The sequence below is a fragment of the Daphnia pulex genome, chromosome 4 (genome assembly GCF_021134715.1).
Source record: "Daphnia pulex isolate KAP4 chromosome 4, ASM2113471v1".
Lineage (NCBI taxonomy): Eukaryota > Metazoa > Arthropoda > Branchiopoda > Diplostraca > Daphniidae > Daphnia > Daphnia pulex.
The window spans coordinates 4,337,039-4,364,707 of NC_060020.1; the positions used below are offsets into that span (position 1 = coordinate 4,337,039).

A 27,669-nucleotide genomic window follows, 5' to 3' on the forward strand; every position below is an offset into this window, starting at 1 on the left:
TATCACAAACATACCTTCGGATACCTTGCTTACACATTATCTTAAGACCAGCCCTTCAAATACTGAGTTTTGAGACTTGTCCAATAGATTGCGGGTTTTTAAAAATTAGGCGGTTGAGTTGCGTAATTAGCAACGTAATTGGCAACGCCGCTTTAATTTCCACGAAAGTTCGTCTGCTCGCCAATGCTCCCCAAATGCAAAAGCCAAAAGTCAAAACGGTCAAAACATCATTCTTTTGTATCTTGTAAGTTGTAAGCTCGAAGAGTGTGGTTGTTCGTTGTTTGTTTTACACGCGGTTGCAACAGAGAAGTCAAACCAAGGAAATGTGTGATCTACAAATCGGCAGGCTGTCTAAGTGTGACAAAATTATGTCATCTACTTTCCAAGACTAAGAGTGTGTATGTATCAAGCTTCATTACGGGTTCCTTCTGAAACATTCTGAAAACAACAACTGAAAACAACAGCTCAAGGTTTTAAAAGTAATTCTTTGTAACATAATTAACTCATTAATTAATTCATTAATTAAAAATATTGCTCATTTTCCGTATTTGTAAAAATCTGATCCTTTCCCAAATTTATTCATTCTTTCTGTACTTCTGGTTACTAAATGGTTCTCTAACATGGTAACTATTTATCTTTTATCAAGACGAACCTGATTTTTGAGATCCTTGTTTAATTTCCATTCAGTTTTGTATGTCAACAGAAAATAATTCCAAGCCAAAATGACCCTTAAACGAAAATTTCCCTGTCACGTTCCTGACCAAATCCAGACTTTTGCTAGAAACAGTCCATTTCAACCCAAATTTTCACGAATTGAATTTTTTTTGTCATAAAATTTCCCACGTGCCGGCTGTTTTATTACTCGGTAGAATTTGATGTACGTTATGTTTGAGACGAAAGCCCAGTTTTGAAATTATGTGTCGTCACTCTATGTACGCTAGAAGTAGAAGGTGATCGTCCTACTCGTCCTATTGTTGTCAGGCTTGTTTTTATGTATTTATTAAAATTTTTATGTGTTTATTAATTTCCTTAAAAGCCGATTGAAGACCAGAGAGTAGATTCCTTTGTTTAATTTTGGTGTAATTTTACGTAAAATCTTAAGATGTGGTTTTACGTGATTGAATTTTCATCGTTCACCCTTAGACTCTGTCAAATCTCTCACATCTTAACAAATTTAAGTAACTGCTTAATTCTACTTTACTCCGTACAAAAGGTTCGTAGGCCTAGTGAACAGAAAGTTACCGACGACGAAAGTCCAGCCATACAACTACATTCTTCCGAGTCGCAATAATGAGTGAATGTTTCGTTTTTTTTTACATGGATGTTTCGTATCAATTCAACTATTTGTTCTCTATGTGCACTCTTACGTTACTTTATAATGTCTTAAGATGAATTTAGGTATATTTTCAACATGTTCGAACTGATGCAGTGTTTATTAATTATTTTTTCAATTACCATTGTAGAGTTCAACCTGCAGACGGACCGGCCTGTTTGCCGCTGAAGGTCACGGTGAAGATTACGTGTAAAACTGTCAATGCGGTGGTGTAGAGGTTGGGTGAGAAAGGTACGTGTTTCATCATTATTAAGCAGGTATAATAGCCGCAAGGCTCAGCCATTTGGTATTCATTTTGATATTTGTTGTTGTAGACCCATCCCCAGCAACGCCAACCTAAAGAAGGAAAGGCCAGTTTGCATTTTCTTCAATTGAAGGTCACGGAGGTCATAACGTAATACGTATCATGCGACGGCGGAGAGGTTGGGTGAGAAAGGTACGTGTTTCATCATTATTAAGCAGGTATAGTAGCCGCAAGGCTCAGCCATTTGGTATTCATTTTGATATTTGTTGTTGTAGACCCATCCCCAGCAACGCCAACCTAAAGAAGGAAAGGCCAGTTTGCATTTCCTTCATGCTCGAAGGTCACGGAGGTCATAACGTAATACGTATCATGCGACGGCGGAGAGGTTGGGTGAGAAAGGTACGTGTTTCATCATTATCAAACAGGTACAATATCCGCAAGGCTTAAGAGGTGAGGGTGATAAAAAAATCGTATATAAAGGAGAGAGAAAAGGCCAGAGACATCAGTCGAGTGAGGATCTCCGACACGGCAACATCTGCTGCGCAATATCTGTCACCATCTGCCTTCTTCACCGTATTGAAAGTTCGCATCCATGGGTAAATATTCTGTCTTTACATGGAGTTTTCTATTGATGCCAATTATTTTCTGTTTGTTAGTATGCATATTATTATTCAACATTATTGTTTGAATTTGTTTACTGTCTAGTTAATAAGGCGTCGTACGCTGTTCGGTGTTGTGTCGTTGTTTGGTGGGTCGACCACTGGTGTATCGATGTCTTCTTGGTATGGCGGCTACCAAACCGCAACGCCACCACCTTCCCAAAAGCAACTCACGCAACGACCAGTTATTGCACCAAGGTCTACAAGTACTACACTACCAAGGCACCGGAGTTTTATACCACAATTTCCGCTGCCCCCAGCCACTACACTGACGTCCTGAAGAATTACTCTGCCCCGAGTTACTACACCACCAAGGCGACGGAGTATGACTTTGCATGCTGCTCCATCCTACTACATCGAGGCTCCCAAGTATTACTGTGTTCTAAGCTACTTATTGCACCGATTTTCCTAAATACTACTCTGTTCCCAGCTGCTACACCGAGGCTCCCGCTGATTACTCCACCGAGGCTCCCGCTGATTACTCCACCGAGGCTCCCGCTGATTACTCCACCGAGGCTCCCGCTGATTACTCCACCGAGGCTCCCGCTGATTACTCCACCGAGGCTCCCGCTGATTACTCCACCGAAGCGGTAAAGTACTACTCTGCCCCGATCTACACAACCACAACTGAGGCGGTCAAGTATTACGCTGTCCCAACGTACTACAGAGAAGCTGCTCTTTTGGCTACGTTGAACAGAAATACTACACTGATGCTCCAGTTCACTACACCACGACCTACGCTAAACCGCAGCCCCCAGGTACTACACCGAAGAAGCCGCCTATTACACAACAACGTATGCTGCCCCTGCCTACTACACCGTGGCCCCGCATTACTACAACACTGTATTCCTCAATTACTAGTTTACTACACTACAACTACGCTGCCCCGAGCTACTACACCTACGTCCCGAAGTATTACTGTGCGTAAAAGGAGCCGTCTAAAAAAAAATAAATCATCCCCGAACTGCTGTGCCCTATCTGTCATCAACTGCATTCCTCATCGTGTAACCGATTCGCAATTCTGGGTAAATATTCTTATTTTTACATTGAGTTTTGTTTCAATTCTATTTTTTTTCTATTTCTTAATATGCCTGTTAAATTTATATATTAATATTAAATATTATCTACTGTTTAGTTAACTATGGCGTCGTGCTCATCTTATAGTTGATGGCTGGATCGAACGCAGGTGTAGTGATGTCTTCTTGGTATGGCGGATATCAAACCGCAACGCCGCTGCCTTCCTACACAACTTACGTAACGACGAATTCCTGCACCGAGGTTTTAAGTACTACGCCACTAAAGCACCGTAGTTTTATACCACAACTTATGCTGTCCCGAGCCACTACACTGACACCCCGAAGTATTACTCTGCCCCGAGTTACTACACCACCAAGGCGACCGAGTACTACATGACAAGGCATGCTGCCCCATCCTACTACACCGAGGCTCCCAAGTATTACTTAGTTCTCGGCTACTTACTGCACCGACACTCCTATTCTAACTACTTCTGTTCCCAGCAGCTACACCGAGGCTCCTGCTGATAACTTCACCAAAACGGTCGAATACTACACCGAAGCGGCAAAGTACTTCCTTGCCCCGAGCTACTCAACCAGAACTGAGGCGGCCAATTATTATGCAGTCTCGATTTAAAACCCAGAAGCTGCTCTTTCGTACTGCGTTGAACAGAAATACTACACTGATGCTCCAATCTACTACACCACGACCTACGCATCGCCTAGCTACAACACCGCAGACGCCAAGTACTACATACCCGCAAGGCCTTAAGAGGTGGGTCAGGGTGAGAAAAAGTCGTATAAAAGGAGGGAAAAGGTGATAAAAATCAGTCGAGTGAGCGTCTCCATCACGGCAACAACTGCTGTGCACTATTTGTCATTAAACCGCAATCACGAGTAAATAATCTGTTACTTGTATTTTTTTAATCAATTTCTTTTGTTTTTCTTATTTCTTAATATGCCAATTATTAAATATTAATGTTCAAATTGTTTATTTTCTAGTTGCTTAAAAGAAGATAAAATGCGAAATAATTAGTCGAGTGATTATCTCCGACTTGACGACAGCTGCCGTGCACTATTTGTCACCAACTGCATTCTTCATTGTATGAAATGGTTAATTTTCAGTTTTCTAATATGAATTGTGTATCAACTCTCCTATTTTTTTAAATTTATGTCAGTTATTAATGCATATTCATGTTCCATTATTTAGTGTTTAGTAAACTGTGGCGTCGTGCTGCTGTTGATTGTTGTCCTGAAATACTACACCACCGAGGCTTCAGAATACTACACTGCAACTTATGCTGCCCAGAGCTGCTTAACCAAAGATTCTTAGTACTGCATCGTGATTCCATTCGTTTTAAGCCATAACCATTTAGTATTAATTTGATATTGTTTGTTGTAGACTCATCCCCGGCCACGTCAACCTGCAGAAGGAAGAGGCTGATAGCACTTGGCTTGTATTTCACTTTTGAAGGTCACGGAAATCATTACGTAAAACTGTCAATGCGGTGGTGTAGAGGTTGGGAGAGAACGGGAAGTGTTTGCTTTGCTTTATTATCAAGCAAGTATAATAGCCGCAGAGCTTAAGAGAGTGGTCAGGGTGAGAAAAAGTCGTATAAATGGCAAGAGAAAAAAACCACGGAACTCAGTCGAGTGAGCATCTCCGACACGGCAATAACTGCAGCGCAATGTGTCACCAACTACCTTCTTCATCGCATTACCAGTTCGCAATCATGGGTAAATATTCATTTTTATTCGAGGTGTGAATCAATTTTCTTGTGTTCAGTTGATATGACTAGTTATATTCGATTATTAATGTTCAAATCGTTTATATTTAAGTTAACTATGGCGCTGTGTTGCTGTTTGGTGTTGAATCGTTAATGGTTGGGTCGACCTCGGGTGTACAGATGTCTTCTGGACTTTGGTGCATACCAAGTAATAGCAGCGAAGGAATAATAAACCACGCCGCCGCCTTACTACAAAACGAAGTTGACATACGCAACATCTACTTACTACGCCGAGGCCCCCCAAGTGCTACACCGCTAAGACTCAAGAGTTACCCGACAAACGCGACCCGAGTTACATCACCAAAGCGCCTGAGTACTACACCACTGAGTATACTGTCCCAGCTTACTACACCGAAGTCCCCAAGTACTACACGACTACGAATGTTGCCCAAATATTGCCCAAATATTACACTAAGGCTCCAGCTTATTTCAATACCAAAGCGGTCAAGTACTTCACCGAACCGCACAAGTACTACTCTACCCTGTACACAACCACAACTGAGGCGACCAAGTACTACGTAGCCCAGACTTACATCACAGCAGCTGCTCCTTCGTACTGCGTTGAACTGAAATAATACACCGAGGCTTCAGTTTACAACAGCACAACCCACGCTACACCTAGATACTATTACGAAGACTCCAACTACTATACCCAAGAGGTCACTCCACGTGCCTTGCCCCAGTTTCCTACACTGAGGAACACAAGTATTACTCTGCTCCTAGCTACTAAAAAACTGAGGCTCCTGTTTAATACAACAAGCCACCGAGTACTACAACAAAAAAGGTAAATATTCTGTTTTTACATGGAGTTTTGTATCATTATTTTTTTTCTGTTTGTTAATATGCCTGTTATTATTGAAAATTTTCAAAATTTTTTAAATTTTTTACCGTCTAGTTAATTATGGCGTCGTGCTGCTGTTGGGTGTTTTATCTGTGACGGGTTGGTCGACCACTGGTGTACCGATGTCTCCTTGGTATGGCGTAAACCAAACCGCAACTCCGTCACCTTACTTCACGACAACAACATACGCAACAGCCGTTTACTACTACCAAGACCGAGAATTACACCAAAACTCATGATGCCCCGGAGTACTACACCACCAAGGCAGCGGAGTACTACACCACCAAGGCAGCGGAGTACTACACCACCAAGGCAGCGGAGTACTACACCACTTCGTATGCTGCCCAGCCTCTTACACCGAGGCTCCAGTTTATTACGCAACCATAGCGGGCAAACCGAAGCGCCCAAGTACTACTCTGCCCCGAATTACTACACAGCGGCTGCTCCTTCTTACTACTTTGGACCGAAATACTACACTGAGGTTCCAGTTTACTACACTACAACGTTTACTACACTACAACCCTCGCTGCCCTCAGTTACCAAACCGAGGCTCCGCTCCCATACCGATGCCCCAAGTACTTCAATACCAAGTCACCCGAGTATTATATCACTACTTCGGCAGTTCCGACGTTATGCACCGAAGCTGCAAAGTATTCACTGCCCCGAGTTACTACACCATCAAGGCACCCCTGGATATTACATCACAACCTACGGTTCTCCAGTTTAGTACAGGGAGGCTCTTAAATACTAGAGTCGAAATTTCTTATTTATTTATTTGTTTTCAGACTTGTCGGTCATTAACTAACAATTACTAGTCACTGACTCACTGGGAAGTGTTGTTGATCTTAAATGAGAAAATAAATTTTTAAATGGTAACCATCTTTTACAACATTTATTAACACTTTCAAGCCTTTTGCCATTGCAACTATTTATTGGGTACCTGGGCACAATCCCGTGGTGAATAATTACAGGTGTGTAACAGCGGACGGAAGCGATCATGAAATGGTCCAGAAACTCGCCCAAGTCGCCAGTAAAGAAAAACAAATTGTGTTTAGTAGCAGTGAAGCTAGATGAGCGTTCGTCGCGAAGATAAGGATGGACGTAGGTGGAAATCCCTCTTCCGTCATGGACAAAGGTCAGCATTGGCACAAGACTCTCCGTGCCAGGACCACACGATTCCACTAAGAAACTGCGTGCTCTGTAAAAAAAATGTTTACATTAATGAAAATATAAAAATGAATAAAGCATATCAATCTTTACCTTTTCTAAGGACACTGAAATGTCCATGATGAAAAAACCGTAAAAATGGAATCCATTGCAACCAACAGCATTACTCCATATGTTATTGAGAAATGATGATGCTAAAGAAAGTGTCATGAAGTATTGCAGTAGTGTGGTGATGGTGATAGGTGATATTGATGCTTACCTTTCATATGGTTGATGAATTTAGTAAGGCATTTCTTTCATCAAGCAGCAGATCTGGTACAGTGGTACATGTACAACATACACATGGCGGGTTATTCACTTCAAGGAAATTCTCTATGTTATTTACAAATTGACACAAATTTGACTATAAGAAATAAAACTCTACCTTAGCTGGGTTGCCTTCTAAACCAAAGTAAAAACAGTCATAACGACAAACATAATGTTGCAGGTTACACCACCAAAATTGCGAGATTCAGAAAAGATCCTATGGTTCATGAATCTGAATTGTAATGGTCTGGTAGTAGTAATGGGAAAATACCTTAACTCCGCAGATTTGTATTCCACTATATGTTAGCTTCAAACATTAGTTTTAGGCTTGTGACAGCATGATGGGTCTATTGGATGGAAAGTGACTGAACGGTAAGTCAACTTGTTGGAATGACTGACAGTATGCATCTAAAATTTGAAGAAATAAGTTGGTACAGTATAAAAATAAGGAAATTAGGTCAAGATAATCCAACGTGTGAGTTACGAAGTTCAATTTGGTATATGAATTCACAGGAATATAAATAAAATTAGCAACCAATTGCTTCGCCTATTTTGCCTCGATTCACGATAAAAACAACAAGCCAACAAGGCGACACGACACTAGCGACATCTGGTTTTGAATCCTAAGTGGTTGCACAGTCACAGCTCAAATTATTGGAGTTCTATTGTCGGTTGTCGCGTAGTGGAGTTCTATTGTCGGGCACTGGAGTTCTATTGTCGGGTATTTTTTAAAATAATATTAAAAAAAAGGAGTTCTTCTGTCTTTTGAGTTCTACGGTCGCCAAACCAAAGTTAAATTGCGTTTTGGAATTGGGGTGTCAGAGGTGTCCAATAGATGGCATAGGCGTCGTCGTTTTCATGTGATGGCCGATTGTTGTGTTGAGTGGTTGTCAAAAGTTTTCCTATTTTTCCATGAAAATTACCGATGAATTCATAAGTAAATTCAAGTTTGTTTCTGTGCAACTTGTTTGTGATGTGATTTATTCTGTTTGTGTGCTGGATCAAATTCAAAATTCCTCAATCTAACCTGTAGGAAGGAACGGGAAAGGAAACAGTGCATACAAAGTAGCCTACCATCACTATACCAACTCTTTTATTAAAAATCGTCGTTCTGCTGAATGCATCATGCAGTTAATACAGGTAAAAACCAATAATGTCTTAGTCACAATTTTTTTAAATACTTGTTCCCAGACTTAGTTAATATTCGTCTAATTATCAGCAGTTTCTATTGATCTTTGTAGGTCACTACCCCAGTGTGGACATGTTTGTTTTTCTGAACATGTTTTTCAACAAATAATTCATTGACATGCAAGTATTATTCTTCTTTCGGTTTTAAACTGTTATTTTGATGTCATAGATTGTATTTTCTGTCATAGGGAAAGCTTAAAGCTTATTCATGGGTAATCTTCAGGTTAGCAGCAGCAGCTTAAGAGAAGAATGTGAACAAATGCAGGGCACATACCAACATGTGCTGTATTTTTCTGAATGTTAAGCATGAGCAGTAGGTAATTAACTTTAGTTTATTGGATAAATGTTGGAATATTTATTGACATATTTCCTTTAGATTCAACATGACTAACTGTTTCATGCCAAAGTTAGTTGGAACTCAACTCACTGTACTCTAACACAGATAACTGGTGCTGTTGCCTTACAGCCACAGGCAGGAAAATCATTTTTTTTTTCAGAAAATTGTAAGTTTAATTTTTTGTTTGACCCCCCAACACTTTCTGTTAATATTATAGATTTTTATGTTGAAAGAGTTAACAAGTCTGAAAAGCTAACTAATAACTAATAACTTTGTGTATTTGTGTCATAGGGAAAGCTGCTGGAGTAATCTGGTGTTCATGCTCATTTATTTCATTTCGTGCCAGCTAGTGAAAGCCGAAAGCCCGAAAGGCATGTCGAATTCAAGTTGAGCTGCTGCGTGCTGTCTCGAAGCAAGCAATCCAGCCGTTACGTCAGTCATTTGGAACAGGAATCTAATGGCTGTCAATAGGTGGCTGTCAAAAGTTGGCTGGAATGTCCACCAGGTAGCGCGAGTGTCTTCAGGGACGGATTTCGGCCATTTTGTTCCAAGACGCAGCAGAAATGGTTGCTGGGCATGACGTTTCTCACGATGAAAATTAAAAGGTATTTATTGTTTATTTCCTATTGTTATTGAATTAAAAAAGTTGATGTAAAATTTACAGGTGATTTAGCACAAAGAAACCAATTTGCCAAATCATTCAACTGAGACTTGGAATTGCCTGTACATTGCCGAAATGGCGTGCCTCGTGTGTCTCGCTGCCTGTTCTTAGGCGTACGTCTCATCCCATGCAACAGTAAAAAGTAATTATTTTGATCAAATGTCTTTCAAAAGTACTACAGATTTAGTTAACATGACTAGAGAGTAGACCAATTTGCTCCGCTACTATAGAAACTCTTTGTATTCTTTTGTCATAACAAGTGTGTACACAGTTGTGTTTCTCGAAAATAATTTTCTTTTCTTAAATAGGTATAACAAACACTTCTTAAACGCTGTTGGTTACCTTGTTGCAGCCAAATGGTGAAAGGTGTGACGAAGACAGATTGAACCATTGTATGCAGCATGCGGTTGCAGTGTTATCCAGAACTAGAAGTTGCTGTGCTGTTGTAGCTGAGCTGTTCCATGCTGTGAGGTTGAAGCTGAGCTGTTCCATTCATGACTTAAAAATTTTTGTGTTTTCATCCGTGTCTATATTTTGTGTTGCTGAGTTATAAGTTTGATCTGTTGTCTTTTGAGTTTTCATTCAATCATGCAGTATACGACTGAGGCAACCTGATCAATATCAGGTTTGACACAGTCGAGAACTGCTAGATTAAACAAGCTTTCTGCGCCAAACAAATAATAACTTGCATATAACTTGCATCATGTTATTATCGCGGTAGAGAAAGCAACAGGCCCCCCCTCCTGGGGGCCACAGGAAAAATATGTGTAAAATTATAAATTTTGTATAAATTTTTGTTATAAATAAATTTTTGTATATAATAAAATTTTCAAATGAAATTTTTCGCGACAATTTTTTGATAATAACGTGTAAGGGGAATTTTTTTAAAATTTTTTTCAAAAACAAAAGTCTGGACTTAGCAGAAATAATGGAAGGTGGACTTTGAATTTTTCAAGAAAATATTGTTTGTTGGACTTTGAATTTTAATGATAGAAAAAATTAAAAGGAAAGAGTTTATATATTACTAAAAATGTTTTGAATTTTTATTGTTGTATTTAGCAAGATCAATTATTTGGAAATTTACAATATTTTCTCACATCACGAAATTTTCAGCAGGAGGAAAGGTACTTCAGGAGAAAATAGAGACATACACGTGATTTATCGTTCAATCTTATATTTCAGTAATATTTCAACACATTCAATGATATACTTCAGAACTTCGACGTATAGGTCGGAGCAACATTGGTGACAGTCAGGAGAATTGCTGGTGTAATACATATGAACTTCAGATGGTAGTAATTTGGAGCAGGATAATACTTAAATTCCTCGATGTAGTATACCAGGCAGCGTACGTGGTTGTGTAACAGGAGGCTTCTTTGGTGAATTACTTGGCGGCTGTGGAGTTGTAGCTAGGTGCAGCGTAGGTCGTGGTGTAGTAGACTGGAGCAGTGTAGTATTTCTGTTCAATGTAGTACGAAAGAGCAGCTTCTGGGTTGTAAGTCGGGACTGCGTAATAATTGGCCGCCTCAGTTCCGATTGAGTAGCTCGGGGCAAGGAAGTACTTTGCCGCTTCGGTGTAGTATTCGACCGTTTTGGTGTAGTTATCAACAGGAGCCTCGGTGTAGCTGCTGGGAACAGAAGTAGTTAGGAGTGTCGGTGCAGTAAGTAGCCGAGAACTAAGTAATACTTGGGAGCCTCGGTGTAGTAGGATGGGGCAGCATGCCTTGTCATGTAGTACTCGGTCGCCTTGGTGGTGTAGTAACTCGGGGCAGAGTAATACTTCGGGGTGTCAGTGTAGTGGCTCGGGACAGCATAAGTTGTGGTATAAAACTCCGGTGCTTTAGTGGCGTAGTACTTGAAAACCTCGGTGCAGGAACTGATCGTTGCATAAGTTGTGTAGGAAGGCGGCGGCGTTGCGGTTTGATATCCGCCATATCAAGAAGACATCACTACACCTGCGTTCGATCCAGCCATCAACGATACAACACCCAACAGGAGCACGACGCCATAGTTAACTAAACAGTAGATAATATTTATATTAATATATAAATTTAACAGGCATATTAACAAATAGAAAAAAATAGAATTGATACAAAACTCGATGTAAAAATAAGAATATTTACCCAGAATTGCAAATCGGTTACACGATGAGGAATGCAGTTGGTGGCAGATAGGGCACTGCAATTCGGGGATGATTTTTTTTTTTTTAGACGACTCCTTTTACGCACAGTAATACTTCGGGAAGTAGGTGTAGTAGCTCGGGGCAGCGTAGTTGTAGTGTAGTAATTGAGGGATTCAGTGTTGTAGTAATGCGGGGCCTCGGTGTAGTAGGCAGGGGCAGCATACATAGACGTGAAGAAATCCGGTGCCTTAGTGATGTAGTACTTGGGGCCTCGGTGTAGTACTGCAGCATACGTTGTTGTGTAATAGACGGCTCCTTCGGTGTAGTACTTGGGGGCTGCTGTGTAGCGTAGGCCGTGGTGTAGCGAACTGGAGCATAGTGTAGTATTGCTGTTCAACGTAGCACGAAAGATCAGCCTCTGTGTAGTACGTCGGGGAAGAGTAGTACTTTGCCGCTTCGGTGGAGTAATCAGCGGGAGCCTCGGTGGAGTAATCAGCGGGAGCCTCGGTGGAGTAATCAGCGGGAGCCTCGGTGGAGTAATCAGCGGGAGCCTCGGTGGAGTAATCAGCGGGAGCCTCGGTGGAGTAATCAGCGGGAGCCTCGGTGGAGTAATCAGCGGGAGCCTCGGTGGAGTAATCAGCGGGAGCCTCGGTGGAGTAATCAGCGGGAGCCTCGGTGTAGCAGCTGGGAACAGAGTAGTATTTAGGAAAATCGGTGCAATAAGTAGCTCAGAACACAGTAATACTTGGGAGCCTCGATGTAGTAGGATGGAGCAGCATGCAAAGTCATACTCCGTCGCCTTGGTGGTGTAGTAACTCGGGGCAGAGTAATACTTCAGGACGTCAGTGTAGTGGCTCGGGGCAGCGGAAATTGTGGTATAAAACTCCGGTGCCTTAGTAGTGTAGTACTTGTAGACCTTGGTGCAATAACTGGTCGTTGCGTGAGTTGCTTTTGGGAAGGTGGTGGCGTTGCGGTTTGGTAGCCGCCATACCAAGAAGACATCGATACACCAGTGGTCGACCCACCAAACAACGACACAACACCGAACAGCGTACGACGCCTTATTAACTAGACAGTAAACAAATTCAAGCAATAATGTTAAATAATAATATGCATACTAACAAACAGAAAATAATTGGCATCAATAGAAAACTCCATGTAAAGACAGAATATTTACCCATGGATGCGAACTGGCAATACGGTGAAGAAGGCAGAAAGTGACAGATAGTGCGCAGCAGATGTTTCCGTGTCGGAGATCCTCACTCGACTGATGTCTCTGGCCTTTTCTCTCTCCTTTATATACGATTTTTTTATCACCCTCACCTCTTAAGCCTTGCGGATATTGTACCTGTTTGATAATGATGAAACACGTACCTTTCTCACCCAACCTCTCCGCCGTCGCATGATACGTATTACGTTATGACCTCCGTGACCTTCAATTGAAGAAAATGCAAACTGGCCTTTCCTTCTTTAGGTTGGCGTTGCTGGGGATGGGTCTACAACAACAAATATCAAAATGAATACCAAATGGCTGAGCCTTGCGGCTATTATACCTGCTTAATAATGATGAAACACATACCTTTCTCACCCAACCTCTACACCACCGCATTGACAGTTTTACACGTAATGTTCACCGTGACCTTCAGCGGCAAACTGGCCGGCCCGTCTGCAGGTTGAACTCTACAATGGTAATTGAAAAATAATTAATAAACACTGCATCAGTTCGAACATGTTGAAAATACACCTAAATTTATCTGAAGACGTTATAAAGTAACGTAAGAGTGCACATAGAGAACAAATAGTTGAATTGATACGAAACTCCATGTAAAAAAAAAACGAAACATTCACTCATTATTGCGACTCGGAAGAATGTAGGTGATGGCTGGACTTTCGTCGTCGGTAACTTTCTGTTCACTAGGCCTACGAACCATGTGAACGGAGTAAAGTAGAATTAAGCAGTCACTTAAATTTGTCAAGATGTAAGAGATTTCACAGAGTCTAAGGGTAAACGATGAAAATTCAATCACATGAAACCACACCTTAAGATTTTACGTAAAATTACACCAAACTTAAACAAAGGAATCTACTCTCTGATCTTCAATCGCTGACATTTACATCTTGCTTTTGAGGAAATTAATAAACACATTAAAATTTAAATAAATACATAAAACAAGCCTGAAAAAGTGACAACAATAGGACGATCACCTTCTAGTTCTAGCGTACATAGAGTGACGACACATAATCTCAAAATTCGGCTTTCGTCTCAAACATAACGTACATCAAATTCTACCGAGTAAGGCAGCAGTTCCTCCAGGTAATCACTAATCAGGTGCTACCTGATTAAAGACAATTTCAATGTACAGTGTGTTATCCAAACACATTGGATATCAGACTGAACGGATGCAATGCTGTTGTGATGTCAAGGATGTATTCTTCTCGAAGATAATAACAATTTTTTTACTACTAATAAATCAAAAGTAGAGATGCTCATGAGTCATGACATGCATGCATATATTAGTACGTACAATAAAAAAATAAGAAAACAATATTTGTTATTGAAAAAACTTGTAAGAGTTCCCTCAGTACATTACTTATTCGTTCTCTGCTCACACATCCTATCTACACAAACTCTTTTACTTGGATTCACTATTTTATGAAAAACAAATTTAATTGCTTGACTTATTTGACACTGAGAAATCGATTAGGCCTACTATTCACTAGTACTAGACCATGAGACCATGCATGGGACATGGTCTAAACTGTAACAGTCGTTTCAAAATCGAAGTCGATCATCACTACGCAAAAACTCAAACTAAATAAGTACACAAACCATAGATAAAAGAAACACAAACCACGTTGGTGGAAACTTGTGGTCTTTATCTGTGTTTAAACTGCCATTTGATTAGGCACCTAGTGTCAAAACAATCGCCAACTAAAGCCATCTAGTATGACAATCGCCAACTTAACTAGCCGCAGTGTATAGAAACCCTTCGAGTAATTTGGCTGGATTGCTTTCAAACAGGAAACAGCTTTCATATTGCTCAATCATGCGCGTGTATAATTTTTTTTGTGAGAACTGTAACACAACGTATGTATTTGTTGTATTGGATTTCACTTTACTGGTATCCATCAAAAAGGTTTCCAAGATTATACGATCGGGATGGGGCAGGATTGAAAAGGAAAAAAGGCACCGCATTTGACTAGGTTAATTTAGAATAGCTGGGCGGTGAAAATTTCTTGTGTAGACATTTCAAGATGTATAAAGGCAAGCAGGATATCACGGTTATCACACACACTTTCCATACAAAGTCGGCTGTCCTGATGAACTGTGAATCTAACAAGGAAAATGTATTTCATTATTAGTAAAGAAAAATAAATGCAAAAAAAATTTAAGAAATTGGCTTACCAAAGAACTCGTGGAATAAAGCAAGGGAAGCTACGTAAAGAGCAAGAGACACAAGTTCCCCAAGGATCATAATTACATGCCATTTTCTAGCAGTTAGAGTAACCATGAGGAGCTCGGTGAGAATTAAGGCCGAGAAACTGATTGCAACAATATGAATAAATTCATCATCAAATAGCAATAGAGCCCCATACATGATCACTCCACCTAAATTATACAAACCGTGAGTATTAATGACTAGCTTTAATTTGGTTGAACTTCATAATCCTGTGTTGTATAGAAATAATATTACCTTGGTAGATGGAGATTAAAACCCACAAGAAGAAAGTTTTGTATGTTAAAGACCTTCCTTTGGCTAGTTCTTTATATAATTCCGGGTAAGTCATGGCAATTTTGGACGATACATCTTTGTCTAATACCAGCGAAAAGACAGGAAGCATGGTATAAACCGTGGCATATCCGACCATCAAGAAACCCTGATAGAGGGAAACGGAAGCGAAATAAAACACAGAAGAAAAGACAGCTTGCATCGTTGAAATGATTAATCCACGATGGATAACAAATTGGGCTAAGGCGGCAGATCGCTTGTATGATCTCCGACCGTGCACCAACAATAGGCGCACTATGTGGCTAAATTGTGGAATGGAGAAATCTGCAGCTAATGAAGCCTTAACATGCCAAAAAATTCACACTAAAATTATCAGGAATTTATCACATATAATTTTATTTCTGAATTCTACCTGCTTTCCTTCTTTTCCAACAATACCAATGCCGGTGTCAGCAGCTTGAATCATAGAGACGTCATTTCCGCCATCACCTATTGCCGCTGCACGCTTTCCCGTATGTTCCTGAATTAAACGCACGACTGAGGCCTTCTGAGTCGGTGTACAACGGCAGCAAACAACGGCTGGAGCAGCACAAGCCAGCTCCATGAACTCATGTTCGTAAAACTGAAAATAAAAAGATGATTCGTTGAATAAATTCAACAAGTGCTTAAGTGACAGGATTTACTTTTAAGCAGAGCTCTAACGATTCTCCTCGAATAATAAGTGCGGAATCGGTTTTACGGCGGAAAGCGTTCAGTTCTTGATGTGTGTCTGTACGCGAGGTTACATTTCCAAAAACGTGAATACTTTGGGAACGAGGAACAAGCCGCGAACTTTGAGCAATGCATATTGCAGTCTCTAATTTGTCACCGGTGAGCATCCATATTCGAATTCCTGCATTTCGCAGAAGTTCGAGGGATGGTTTTACGTTTTCCTACAATAGTTTTCTAATAGCGTCATTCATTTTTTTTTAAATTTTAGTAAGAAAAGTACCTGTAGGCGGTCCTCAACTCCAGTAACTGCTAAAAGTTCCATATCACGCTCTAAACTTTCAACTACAGCCGCTACGCGGGCAGCTCGATCTGTTAAAGCCATTTTTGCTGCCTGATATCGCGTGTCAAATTCTGAATACTGTTCATCTGTCAATGGACGCTTAGCGACCACTAAGGTTCTCAATCCTTCTCTCGCCATGTTCCCACATTCTTCTTCGAGCCAATCATTGTACAGCACGATCCGATTCATTACCGTGTCTGCTCCTTTCATGTAAAACACAATCTCTCCTGACTGGTCGTCTCTGACGATGATACCCATTCGTTTAGTTTCGGAGGTGAAAGGGAATATCTTAATCGAGCAGATAACATTAGAAAATAAAATAATAAGGCGAATAGAATCATCTTATGTTACCTGCAGAACCGTAAACCTCATTAGTGCATTGTGTGGACTACGTAAAGTCATTGACGTTGTGTTACGTTCCATGAGAGTAAGCCCCACACTTTCTGTCCACGACACGAGCGCGATTTCATCAGGACTAGAGGCTTGGTAGTTAATTTTACTATCGACCTGCAACTAAAATATATAATCGGTTAGCAGAAAAATTAATAGGGAGGAGGGGGAGGACGTGATAAGCATACAAATTGATTTGTGTCGACAATTGGTGTGACGTTATGACAGAGACCGATAGCTTTTGCCGCTTCGACAATTCGCGTTACCACGGTCCTGCGCATTTTCCCACTACTAGGTTGCCCGGGTGTTGCGCTGGAGTAACTACTAAAAGCCTATTTAAATATGCAATTATTTAATGTAGCTACACAACATGCTAAAAAAGGTAGTGTTTATTTACGTTACCTGCCCTAAAAGAGTTCGGATTTCATCAAAAGTTTCCGTGCCATATGCGGCCGTTCCAAGATGAAGTTTTCTAAACACCATTTCATTTTCTGTTAAAGTTCCGGTTTTGTCCGATAAAAGGTAAGAAATTCTTCCCAGTTCCTCGGGTATAGTAGTCGATCGTACAACAGTTCCAGGGATTTCTTTGTCCTTCATTATGGACCAGGAATAAAACGCTTTACCCATATCTAAATTAACTCGCAGACTTAAGAGGACTTCGGTTAGTTTCATATTTATGAAAAGAAAATCCCACTATTTTTACCTGATAGGGATGATGTAAGAAAATAGTAAAACGAACCGAAAAAGATATCGATACCATGGGCCTTGAAATCCTTTCAAACACATCATCAGCAATGCAAGTCCAACGACAGCAAGGAATAAAATCTGGGGAAAAGGATAATCGGATTGTCATTTTCTTTCAAAAATTTGTTCCATCCAGTAATCTCCCGTACCTTGGTCAATTGATTAACTTCAAGATCTAGCAATCCAACTTTACTCCGGGGCTGTGAATTGTTCATAGAACTCCTCGTTTCTTTACCAGTGTAGACTACAAGACCTAAAGCAGTGCCTGAAGCCACGACTGTGTTTGCCCAAAGAGTGTTTTCTATATTCAGTGAATCCTCAATCGGTGGGTCGTCATTCTGGAAAACAACAATAAAGTAAAAAAAATAATAATAATAAATATAAATGAACGATAGAAACTTATTAAAGTGGTTTCCTATCTAACCCTTTTGAAAGTTCCAATGAAAGTGTGAATATCTCTTTGTGGTTTTTCGGCAAAAACGGAGGCATTCAGTTGAAACAAATCAGTGTCAAAAGTCAATTTCTGTGTGTCCGTCACGGCTAGACGAAGTTTCCAATCAGTTTCACCATCCAGTTGATCCGTACGGATGAAACAAGATCCAGACTTTTCCGTTGTTCTAATTAAAACCATATCAGCGGGGACTCGCTCATCTAATGCATAGCAATCAGAATATTAAGTAAATTTTATAATTAAGTATAAACTCCTTTAAAAATTATATTTACATAAAGCTCTTTATAAATACCTTTATCAACAAAAATCAGATCTCCAACTTTGATCTTCGAGCTTGGAATGAGTTCGAAACCAGATGGAACAAGTTTCTTATACAAACGACAGTTGATTTCTTTGTCACGTTGAGCTCGTCGAAAATCGTCAATTGCTTCTCTGACTGTTGTCACAAACAACACAAAACACTAAAACAGAACAATCATAATACAAGATAAGGCAATTTAGGACTTTTTTTAAACAAGTATTTTACTTACTAATGGTCCCCAATATGTGTATAAATAACCTATTCTAATTTCTGGGATGAACTGACTTATAGCCATAATGAGGAAATAAAGGTTCAAGAAAAATTTGAACTGCTGAAATAAGACCTACAGTGGAGTTTTTAAATTGGTTGGTTAAAATAATATAATAGTTGTGAAGTCTAAGTGAATTAAATATACATTACCATGGGGAGAAAAGTAAAAAAATTGTATTTCTGGTTACGAATTCCATTAGATGGGTAGTATTCCATTGTTTCCTTGGTCTGCTGGGAATGACTACCAATCCACACTGTTCGGGAATTCAGCTCTTTTTTCCTGTAGCAGCATCGCTGTAGTTTGTTGCAGAAACTGAAACCAAAATGTGTTATTTAAAATTTTATGATTAACCATTTAAAACTTAGCTGTGAGACATTATTAATGTAAATTTATAAGTGACACTGACATTTCCATTTGATCTCAATAAAACATCGAAATATGAAAAGAATATATCACCTTTCCATTCCAAAATAACTTTTTCGGCGTCGACCTCTTCTAAACCCGACATTTGCTTCTTCCGAAGCACTTAAAAGATAATCACTTTCATCATGATCGAAGGTTCTATCTTCCATGGAAACCCGTAAAGGAATATCCTCCATGCCCAAATAATCCTGTACCTTATCTTCGCGCCTCAATGAAGAGTTTTCACAGCGTCACAGAAGTTTGATTTAATACAAACGTTAGTAACTCAGCAAAAGAGGATAGCGATTTGTTGACATTTGGCATTTCACCATTTCAGTGACAGATTGACTGCAACTCTGCAAGTGCAAGACATTGCTCTACTATATTTTAAAAGGCCGAAACTTACCAACCAGCTGCAACGCCATCTCTGGAGCTTGCACACATACACATAGCTCTCCAACTCTTAACACAAGGCCAAGAACAATCCGATGTCTGCCTAGCGCGCGAGTTTCATTCTGTTTTGAATGTTTTTAAACCTGCTCATCTTCATCATCATCTGACACATCAATTTGCATACCGGAACATATAAGAAATAGACAGGAAACGAAGCCCGTGTAAGACTATATTCTATCCCAGCGACTTCTCGAGTTTTATTGGTGTATTTCATGATTTTTCCATGAAAAAATGCGAACATATGCCTCGGATTCTTTTTTATTGTAAAAATGTCAGGAATCGAGTCAAAACAAAGAACAGAGAAATCAATCAAAATTGTAAAAAATATCATGTATGCCATCCTATTAACACAATTTTTCGCGCCCTGAACCTTTACAAAAGAATTAACAATGGTCGAACAAGGAAAGATTTGAAACAAATTCTGAATATGTCATGTGTTTCTTTTAACAACATAAAAACTACATGGGAAAAAAAAATATAGTATATTTATACTACAATCCGGTCTCGGAGGCATGGTAAGATTCCGGTTGTTCATCGTCCTTTTCGATGTCTTGCATGTGCAAACTGATACTTTGTTGTACGGTGCTTTGCTCCCCGGTACGTTCGGCGATTACTCGAAGTGGTACAGTAGATCCCGATGGGTTAACCAGTTTGGATTGCTTGCTTGACCCCCTTGTTATCGACCATTCACTCTCTGTCGAACATTTAGCCGACTGATGTAGGCGGCTACCTTTCTTTACAGAACCTAAAGGTGAGCCAACAGCTGGTGCAAAACCTCCCCCTGGTAGTTGAGAGCTCATGGCAGATAAAACAGCTTGTGCGAAACGATCTCCTTGTGATGCAGAATCAGGCACCGTAGATATTCTTCGCCGTAGAGCCATCCACCTAGATGGTTCCGGTAAATCGTCGTCTTTGATCAGGTTGCGTTTCTCATGCAGCTGAACGATAAAAACAACGGCGGCGTTAGTTTTTCAAGTTGCTTGTGAAACTGTACAATAAATTCGTAGATTCTTACCCGTTTTGATTGATTCATACTACTGTTGGTGCGAAGTGCTTTACGGAATGCCTGAGCAGTCGCTTCAGGATCAAGGGGGGTCGATCGCACTAATTGAGCCGCGGGAGCATGTGTAGGCATGACGCCTTCTGAATGGGCGCTTCTCTGGTGACGTAGCATAGCAACAACATCAACGAAGCTTTTCCCTTGCATTTTCTCTTGTTGTTTCCCATGGCCCAATAATTGCGATTGTCGATGAAATGCGGGTGAATTTCGGGCATCATTCGAAGAAGGCACAGAAGATGTCGGATCGGCAGTCGCCAGTTCAGAAATGAGATGTGATTCATCGATATCGGTTAAGCTGGTGGACGTAGACGCAGGTTCACTTGTCTTGGCACGTATGTCATACATATTGGCCGCATGTTCCCTGCACAATCAAAATTAAGTTTACTACACGCACATTAAAAAAATTCGCAGTTATCATACGATAGAGTTAGTTTCTCAAACAATCGTTGCAGGGGATCCTTTTCCGTGCTTAACGTGAAGATTGGCCTAAGGTAATTCTCGTCAAAGCGCTCAATTTTCTCCTGTCACCAGGAAAAATAGAAAGCATTTTAATTAATTTAATTTCATAAACAAAATCTGTGGTACCCTGAGGAAATTATTGCCGTGTTGATCGCAGATTCCTTCAAATCCAGCGCATAGGTGGTCAAACATCTAATCAACGAAAGAAGTAACAGATCACACAGAAGGAATGAAATGTTGTTCTATAATATAGTTAGTTCCACTCACCGTTTCATTTATTTCATTGATAAGATATTGGACCGATTGGCTATCTTTCTTAATGTCGAGCAGCCGAACAAAGAGCTTGATGGTACCACCCTTAAATCAGGAAAATCAAATACAAATCACATTTTATGAAAATGGAATAAATAATTCATTTTGCGGTAAAATAAATTACTTGGATAAAAACGGTAAAAAGAATAACGACTAGCGTAGTCGTGACAAACATCTGACGTGGTTGGATGTCACTAGGCAAAAGCATCTCCACCAACGAGAAGCTGACAGCTCCTCGCAATCCTCCGTAAGCCATGATAAATTGCTCCCGCAAGCTGACTTGCTTGATACGGAATCGATTGGCAATGGCAGTCAAGATGAAAACTCCTGGAAATCAAAGAAAATAGGACATTGATCGAATCAGGCAGCGGAAGATAAGGTTGTGTATACGGTACCAATGAATCGGACGGCAAGGCACAAGAAGAGTGTCCAAAGGACGAAGCCGGTGTGCCACTCGTGGACGTCGTTGACCAGGACCATGCCCAAAAACAGGAAAATGATGCAGTCACTTGTGGAACTCAGCATTTTGATGAAGTATTTGACGGTCGTAAAGGATTTCCGTGAAATGTTTGAAAACGAGTAGTGAGCTTGAACAAGGCCGCAACCGATACAACTGAATGTTCACAATAGAAAGAAAATTTCATTTTCGTAATTAATGACGTCAAAGGTTAGATATCATCACACCTGATGATTCCGGAAAAGTGGAACAGCTCTGCGCCCATGTAAGAGAAATAGGCCATTCCGAGTACCGCCAAAGGTTCGACGACTGATGAAGCGACAAATAAAAAATAAATGTCGCCGCAGCAGATTCAAGTCCGAATATTAAAATCGATATCTTTAATATCTCGTGACCACGGTTGCTTTATTGTTCATTTGAGTATATACCTCGAACTTCAGACGTGGTGCGAGTGATGAGCGCAGTCAGCAATCCGCAGAGAATTCCAATACCGAAGCCGCCAAGACTGATTGTAAAAAACGAGACGAAACCGAGAAGATACTGCTCTCCACCGATGTTGCCATCCATTTGGGCGAAGACGACCATCATCGAATAGAGGACGACCGTCACAGCATCTGCAATAAGGAATACTTGATTAATCGGGTGGCTTGTGACGTCGCTCATGGCGTTCAAACACGCTGAGGTATAATATGTTGGCTTTGTCTATCTATTGAATCGTGAACAACTCGTTTATAAACGAGAAATCTGCAATCGCAATCAGTACGCACCGTTGAGAAGGGACTCTCCAAAGACGAGGAAATAAAGATCCTTGTTGATTCCGATTTCTTGAAAGATGGCTAGAACCGCCACGGGATCGACAGCTGAAATGAGTGCAGAAAAGACCAGACAGTCTGTGGTTTGCAGCGTGTATGATGGAGCCGACAACTCCACACCCGTTCCTTCTGGTATATGGACATTGCCAATCCATCCGATCGACACCAAGCCCAGCAAGGAGAGCCCTATACAACAATTTTGTTTTGAAGAAATTCGTCGCTAAAAGGAAAATCAAAAGATGATCAATAATTAAACGGGAAAACTCACCGATGACGAAAGTGTTAAAGATGGTACCCTATTGTGATATCGGGATCGAAGTTGGAATACAAAAACTAAGATCAGAATACGGCAGACAATTTTTACAAATATACATACTGGCGATGTGCCGAATATGAACTAGTACTGCTAATCAGACTTTTATAAATACTTTTAATCGTCGCCTTCTTGACACCTCCAGGCCCTAATACCGCATCGAAAATAAACGAAAATCAAAAAGGAAAACTTACAATCACTGCGTAAAACAGAACTGTCCCAGTGTTATCAGCGAAGGCTCGGTCGTATAAGGAATAGGATGCCTCCAGAATAATGCTGGATAAGATATAGAGCAGCAGTGATTAAAATACAAGAAATAATAATATGCGACAATAATGCATAAATTAAATTATTCAGATATTCGGTTACATTATAGATTATCCTAATTTTACATTATTAACAGATCATATATGCCAATACCAAAAATTACTTACGGGGGTAGCAGAATGAAAAAGAAAAGTTTCGGCGTAAAAGTCGGGAACACGAAAGCTTCTTCAGCGTTTAAGCTAGTTGGACCAGAGCGTTGAATTCCACTGGCACTACAAGTCGATGGCAGTCATCCATTGTACGTAGATTGGCACATGTGGGCATTTGTTGACGTGTTTGCAGAACGTGGTATCACCCAACCAAAGAAAATCACGTTCAGCACAGATTGGCACAGGGAAAAAAAGAGAGACACACAAACGAGATGATTCTTTGTACGTAATTACGTATTAGATAAAGCCATTGCGCAGCAGTATCTCGTCAGAAAAGCTTGTCTCCCAAGAGGACAAGGACAACACAAACACAAATCAAAAGAATAAAAGAGAAAGAATAGCTAGCAGACGATGTAACTTACTAAAGAATTCCGCCAACAGCTGTTCCGAGCAGAATCAGCAAGCTATTTGGACGAGTGTGTAAACAATGTCCCGCGTTACATGCAAGTACATACAAACAAATTATATTTCATATCTACTTGTGAATTCAAAAAAAAAAAAAGGAAAAGAAGGAAGGAAGGAAACATGTAATAATGGATGCAGCAGAACGGAAGGAGGATATCAGATGAGAGGAAGTAGGCTATATGTCACAAGTAGAAATTATTAATAAATATATAAGGCAACGAGCCAAGTCAGCAGCAGCATTAGTCAGTCTCCGCTGACTAATGGATATCACATTTATTTAAGTTAACAATAAGTATCGTATTATTTTTTGGCAGACATGTCCTACTTTTTACGACTTTTTACATTTTGCCATTTTGAGCACGTATATATGTTAGGTTCAAGATTTCCGCGCAGTCATTCCCGATACATAGTCTATTCCATTCCCCTTAAGAAATACTATCACGCTTGGTCTAACGGCAACGATCTAATTTACGGCTGATTATATCATACATAAAAGAAGATGTGATGAATCGACCTATAAAGATGGAAAAGTCTTTATTCCCTGAAGGATAAACAATTAAACATTGCAAAGCTTTTTAAAAAATCAAAACTTTTGTTTTGTTTTCAAAGCTTGTGAAATATAAATTTGTGCACAGAAAGTGAAAGTGACTGTTGAGGATGCATACTCCCGTTTAGAGATTGCATGGCTCAAATTTATTTAGTCTAAATAGTTACAAGGTAACGCAGCGAAATGAGCTAAGGACGACAAGGTAGAGAAATGATTACCAAACTTATTATTACTTCTTTATTTAGTTTTGGAGGAACACCGCACAGCGGCCTCGCAGTTGACATCTGTCTGCTGTTCTTTCGATATTTATGCCAGACCCTTTTACATTTTTACCAGCCAGTGACTCCCTGATGGCATGATTCAAAAATTCAGACGAGACTAAGGTCTAATTTATTTATGGAGAAAGGAAAAGAGACGTGAAACCAGTATTTAGCCACTCACCACGACTCCGGGATCCTTGATGAGATGACGTGCGCGTGATGAAAAGCTGGAGGCAAATCATAATAATGATGGCACGGAATGAAGATGGGCCAGCAGTGTGTTCAAACATAAAAAACGACATGGGAAAACACATAACAAGAAAAACGTGTAAAGAAAATGAGCAGGCTGAATGTAATACAAAGCAGAGAAATCTCATTACCCAAAACTAATGTGTTAATCAACCTTTCCCGTCAACCTCACCCCTAATTTACAACAAGTGCGTTAGAGATATAACGAATTTTTTTTTTGGCAAATTTTGTAAGAATGTTGTAATAAAAGAAAAATACATTTTTTTCCCTTTCTCTTGTTATAATAGATTGTGTGTCACAAAGCGGTCGGGACAAGGTATAATGAATTATTACCCACTTTGGCCAGACCGGCCACGATGATGAAAGTGGTGAACGTAATATAGATTCCAATTTCGTCCCAGCGCCAACTGGCCACGTGAATTCCATGGTGGTGATGTTCTACTTCTTCTCCGTGAGTGTCGTGAGCCGCCGATAGGGTTTTTTGGTCAGCCAATTCATTGACGACGCTCCGGTTATGTTCCAAGACCGGGAAAATACGCACATCAGTGTGCTTGGTGTCGGCGGAGGAATAGAAATCTGACTGGTTGTTCGTCAACTGAGCGCTCGACGTTAACGTGGAATGCAGCAGAAAGAGGAGAAAGAGAATCGCCATAGTTGCAGCGTCAGCAGGTCTTGTCCACTTTGTTCACCTAACAGTTGACAAATGACAGAAACTCGATTGGTCAGCCGATTTATGGTAATTACAGCCGCCCGACCAAGCTGCCAAAAAAATGACACAAAAGGGTATATTACGTAGGCCATATTAGATAGCATTTTTTTTCCAAATTCAGAATAACGTTGGTATCTTAATTCTTACTCATTGAATAAATTTTTTTTTTCGTAAACAAGAGATTTAGCTCACTGATGACCTATAAAAGGTCTAAAATCAAGTCGTGATTACCATAATATGAAGGTTAAAAAGCAGATTGAGGATCCCAAATCCTGTAGGGCTCACGAGTTTTACAACTTTCCATTCTAGTTGTTATTTCATCTGCCTTATTCCTATTTTGGGTTTTTTTCCCACAGACCCTGAAGATAACACAATGGTTCCCCACTAGTGTTTTCTACTAATAAGAAAACGTCGGAAAACGTTATTGCTGAGAGATTTTTCAAATTCGGAAAAATATCAATTTCGATTCGCTGTATTCAATTCTGTGAAATAGGCTAATTTTCGCAGCGATTGTTTCATTAGGTAGTTGATAAAAAAATTACAGATTTAGGATATAGATGTATTGCGCGGCGTGCAAAGAACAGATCATTTTTCCCCGCAGCCAGCGCAACAAAAAATTACGAAGGGCGATACCTATTGGCGTTTTTCTTTGGGTTTTTCCCCATGGAAAACTGATTATGGAAATACAAGGCTTTGTAAAAAAAAAAAATACACCAGGAAGCAAATGATCAGTCGTTTCATAGAACCAGTACCAACACATTTTTGTAATTAAAAATAAAAGAAAATAATTTTGAAAGTTTTAAACAACATTGATACAATTCGCAGAATCAGGGTCTTTCCGCATACCTGTTCTCAGAAAACGGAAGAAAGTTCAATGGTGAAACGCGAGAATTGTCAAGAAGAAAAAAAAACCAAACCAAAAAAAGCTGTGCGTCACAAAGATTGGGCGATAACTGCCAACGCATTCATTGTCAATGCCTTTCAGATGGCGAGTGTGGGTGGAGAGATTAAAAATTCCGGTTTGCAAAAAAAAAAGTGGCTAACGAGTACGTCAAACAATTGAATCCGCCGTAAAAGGATCGAGCGCATTATTCCTTTAAGGGAATGTGCATTCGTACGCTTGTCGATCTTGGAAGTTTTTGAAAATGTAACGAGGTTCCTGATGCACACTGAAATGGGAAGAATTTACTATCAAAATGCAGAATTTACCCCCAAAAGTCCAAAACATGGGTAAACAAGGTCTCTGCTGTGTTCTAAACCAAGACGTTCAGCCTTGAACAACACGGATACTTGAATCCAACGTTTCTGTCTTACCGCTTGGTCTTCGAAAGGTGCTAGTTATAACTAATAGGCCGATATAATAATGATTAGCGGTATCATTTGCCTGTAGTGAACATAGTGACAAATTGACAATTAACCTTTAACCAGCCCGCTTCTTTTAAAATCCTGCTATCAATGTGCGACAGAGGCTGGCTCCTAAATCTTCCAGCTATTCAAACCGCGCTCCGATTCTATTTGGCAATAACACTTAGTTCTGCAACACTAATGTCGACTTGGACAACAGTAATCTCAAGACCTTCCATTCAGCACACTAGCAAGATTTGAAAAAAAGTCAACTTTATGGCTTACCGTGATTTTCTCCGATTGCCTCTCCTTTTCAGTTGACAGCGAAACAACTTATTTAATTCCACTTGATTCGACGACGCCGATAGGAAAGACAAACAGTCGCAAACTACCAGCTCCAGAGCACTTCCACTTTGCTTAGTTCTCGATGCCCCGAATTGAACCATGGCTGAAACTTGCGAACAGAAATCAAATCAAAAAGGAAGGGAGGGGTTTGAATTCACCAAGACCTTGGCGTTGCAGATCTCGTCAGACAACATACGTGTCTCGCCGATAACATGCAAATCTTCGGGTGAAAGAAATGAAAGCGTAGTGATTATATACCTAACAAACCACAAATGAAGACGGCAATAGCAGAATACTTCTGCATTATACTTTCCCATCGCTGCCAGAAAATGTTATTAAGTTAAAATTGTAATCGATTAAAATATCAATTAAAAATTTCATTAATAGAAGCCGGGAAATGCATTAATTGGCCCGGGATATGCAATAATTATTATAGAATAATGAAAATATCTTCGCTATTGATTTAAAA

General features: G+C 40.1%; 4 protein-coding genes and 4 long non-coding RNA genes across 16 annotated transcripts; 4 read left to right on the forward strand and 4 right to left on the reverse strand.

Annotated features, from left to right (window-relative positions):
- Nucleotides 1-48: 48 nt before the first annotated feature.
- LOC124193034 lies at nucleotides 49-3,035 on the forward strand. 2 transcript variants are annotated; one of them, XR_006873974.1, is made up of 6 exons: nucleotides 49-479; nucleotides 1,464-1,564; nucleotides 1,853-2,002; nucleotides 2,058-2,173; nucleotides 2,283-2,605; nucleotides 2,667-3,035. XR_006873974.1 is itself a non-coding variant. In XM_046586684.1 (3 exons), exons 1-3 carry the CDS (start codon nucleotides 2,170-2,172, stop codon nucleotides 2,688-2,690), a joined length of 351 nt encoding a protein of 116 aa, XP_046442640.1. In that variant the 5' UTR covers nucleotides 2,113-2,169; the 3' UTR covers nucleotides 2,691-2,723. The 2 variants fall into 2 exon arrangements, 1 of the variants encoding a protein (XP_046442640.1); XM_046586684.1 differs by lacking the exons at nucleotides 49-479; nucleotides 1,464-1,564; nucleotides 1,853-2,002 and having other exon boundaries at nucleotides 2,113-2,173; nucleotides 2,667-2,723.
- A 348-nt stretch (nucleotides 3,036-3,383) lies between these two features.
- LOC124193036 lies at nucleotides 3,384-4,968 on the forward strand. Of its 3 annotated transcripts, none has more exons than XR_006873977.1 (5): nucleotides 3,384-3,689; nucleotides 3,754-4,146; nucleotides 4,252-4,362; nucleotides 4,460-4,581; nucleotides 4,652-4,968. It is a non-coding gene; the product is annotated as an uncharacterized LOC124193036 (long non-coding RNA). The 3 variants fall into 3 exon arrangements; XR_006873975.1 differs by having other exon boundaries at nucleotides 3,757-4,146; nucleotides 4,652-4,966; XR_006873976.1 differs by having other exon boundaries at nucleotides 3,757-4,024; nucleotides 4,652-4,961.
- Nucleotides 4,969-7,303: 2,335 nt separating this feature from the next.
- LOC124193037 lies at nucleotides 7,304-7,907 on the reverse strand. Its single transcript, XR_006873978.1, has 4 exons — nucleotides 7,824-7,907; nucleotides 7,622-7,758; nucleotides 7,469-7,567; nucleotides 7,304-7,401 (listed from the first exon to the last, which is right to left on the reverse strand). It is a non-coding gene; the product is annotated as an uncharacterized LOC124193037 (long non-coding RNA).
- Nucleotides 7,908-8,043: 136 nt separating this feature from the next.
- On the forward strand, nucleotides 8,044-8,967 carry LOC124193038. Of its 2 annotated transcripts, XR_006873980.1 has the most exons (4): nucleotides 8,044-8,490; nucleotides 8,573-8,662; nucleotides 8,727-8,855; nucleotides 8,915-8,967. It is a non-coding gene; the product is annotated as an uncharacterized LOC124193038 (long non-coding RNA). The 2 variants fall into 2 exon arrangements; XR_006873979.1 differs by having other exon boundaries at nucleotides 8,044-8,662.
- Nucleotides 8,968-9,261: 294 nt separating this feature from the next.
- On the forward strand, nucleotides 9,262-10,077 carry LOC124193039. The gene is made up of 3 exons (XR_006873981.1): nucleotides 9,262-9,480; nucleotides 9,540-9,678; nucleotides 9,845-10,077. It is a non-coding gene; the product is annotated as an uncharacterized LOC124193039 (long non-coding RNA).
- An 889-nt stretch (nucleotides 10,078-10,966) lies between these two features.
- Nucleotides 10,967-13,408, reverse strand: LOC124193040. Of its 3 annotated transcripts, none has more exons than XR_006873982.1 (6): nucleotides 13,238-13,408; nucleotides 13,033-13,154; nucleotides 12,836-12,951; nucleotides 12,404-12,726; nucleotides 11,660-12,342; nucleotides 10,967-11,551 (listed from the first exon to the last, which is right to left on the reverse strand). XR_006873982.1 is itself a non-coding variant. In XM_046586686.1 (3 exons), exons 1-3 carry the CDS (start codon nucleotides 12,837-12,839, stop codon nucleotides 12,319-12,321), a joined length of 351 nt encoding a protein of 116 aa, XP_046442642.1. In that variant the 5' UTR covers nucleotides 12,840-12,964; the 3' UTR covers nucleotides 12,303-12,318. The 3 variants fall into 3 exon arrangements, 1 of the variants encoding a protein (XP_046442642.1); XR_006873983.1 differs by having other exon boundaries at nucleotides 13,007-13,154; XM_046586686.1 differs by lacking the exons at nucleotides 10,967-11,551; nucleotides 13,033-13,154; nucleotides 13,238-13,408 and having other exon boundaries at nucleotides 12,303-12,342; nucleotides 12,836-12,964.
- Nucleotides 13,409-14,744: 1,336 nt separating this feature from the next.
- Nucleotides 14,745-19,376, reverse strand: LOC124193041 (probable phospholipid-transporting ATPase IIB). 2 transcript variants are annotated; one of them, XM_046586687.1, is made up of 16 exons: nucleotides 19,054-19,376; nucleotides 18,747-18,909; nucleotides 18,556-18,669; nucleotides 18,318-18,486; nucleotides 17,999-18,225; nucleotides 17,724-17,912; nucleotides 17,534-17,655; nucleotides 17,233-17,476; nucleotides 17,019-17,162; nucleotides 16,792-16,953; nucleotides 16,381-16,728; nucleotides 16,073-16,321; nucleotides 15,802-16,011; nucleotides 15,354-15,729; nucleotides 15,065-15,268; nucleotides 14,745-14,992 (listed from the first exon to the last, which is right to left on the reverse strand). In XM_046586687.1, the coding sequence occupies exons 1-16, from the start codon at nucleotides 19,194-19,196 to the stop codon at nucleotides 14,859-14,861; spliced, it is 3,198 nt and encodes a 1,065-aa protein (XP_046442643.1). In that variant the 5' UTR covers nucleotides 19,197-19,376; the 3' UTR covers nucleotides 14,745-14,858. The 2 variants fall into 2 exon arrangements, with proteins under 2 accessions (XP_046442643.1, XP_046442644.1); XM_046586688.1 differs by having other exon boundaries at nucleotides 16,792-16,947; nucleotides 19,054-19,372.
- Nucleotides 19,377-19,694: 318 nt separating this feature from the next.
- On the reverse strand, nucleotides 19,695-27,296 carry LOC124193043 (Na(+)/H(+) exchanger protein 7-like). Of its 2 annotated transcripts, none has more exons than XM_046586690.1 (17): nucleotides 27,141-27,296; nucleotides 25,136-25,491; nucleotides 24,735-24,780; nucleotides 23,704-23,745; nucleotides 23,300-23,404; nucleotides 23,060-23,141; nucleotides 22,821-22,848; nucleotides 22,508-22,738; nucleotides 22,169-22,354; nucleotides 21,968-22,049; nucleotides 21,679-21,896; nucleotides 21,408-21,610; nucleotides 21,239-21,328; nucleotides 21,098-21,163; nucleotides 20,933-21,033; nucleotides 20,468-20,873; nucleotides 19,695-20,390 (listed from the first exon to the last, which is right to left on the reverse strand). In XM_046586690.1, exons 2-17 carry the CDS (start codon nucleotides 25,452-25,454, stop codon nucleotides 19,944-19,946), a joined length of 2,652 nt encoding a protein of 883 aa, XP_046442646.1. In that variant the 5' UTR covers nucleotides 25,455-25,491; nucleotides 27,141-27,296; the 3' UTR covers nucleotides 19,695-19,943. The 2 variants fall into 2 exon arrangements, with proteins under 2 accessions (XP_046442646.1, XP_046442645.1); XM_046586689.1 differs by having other exon boundaries at nucleotides 25,136-25,561; nucleotides 27,141-27,294.
- Nucleotides 27,297-27,669: the final 373 nt, after the last annotated feature.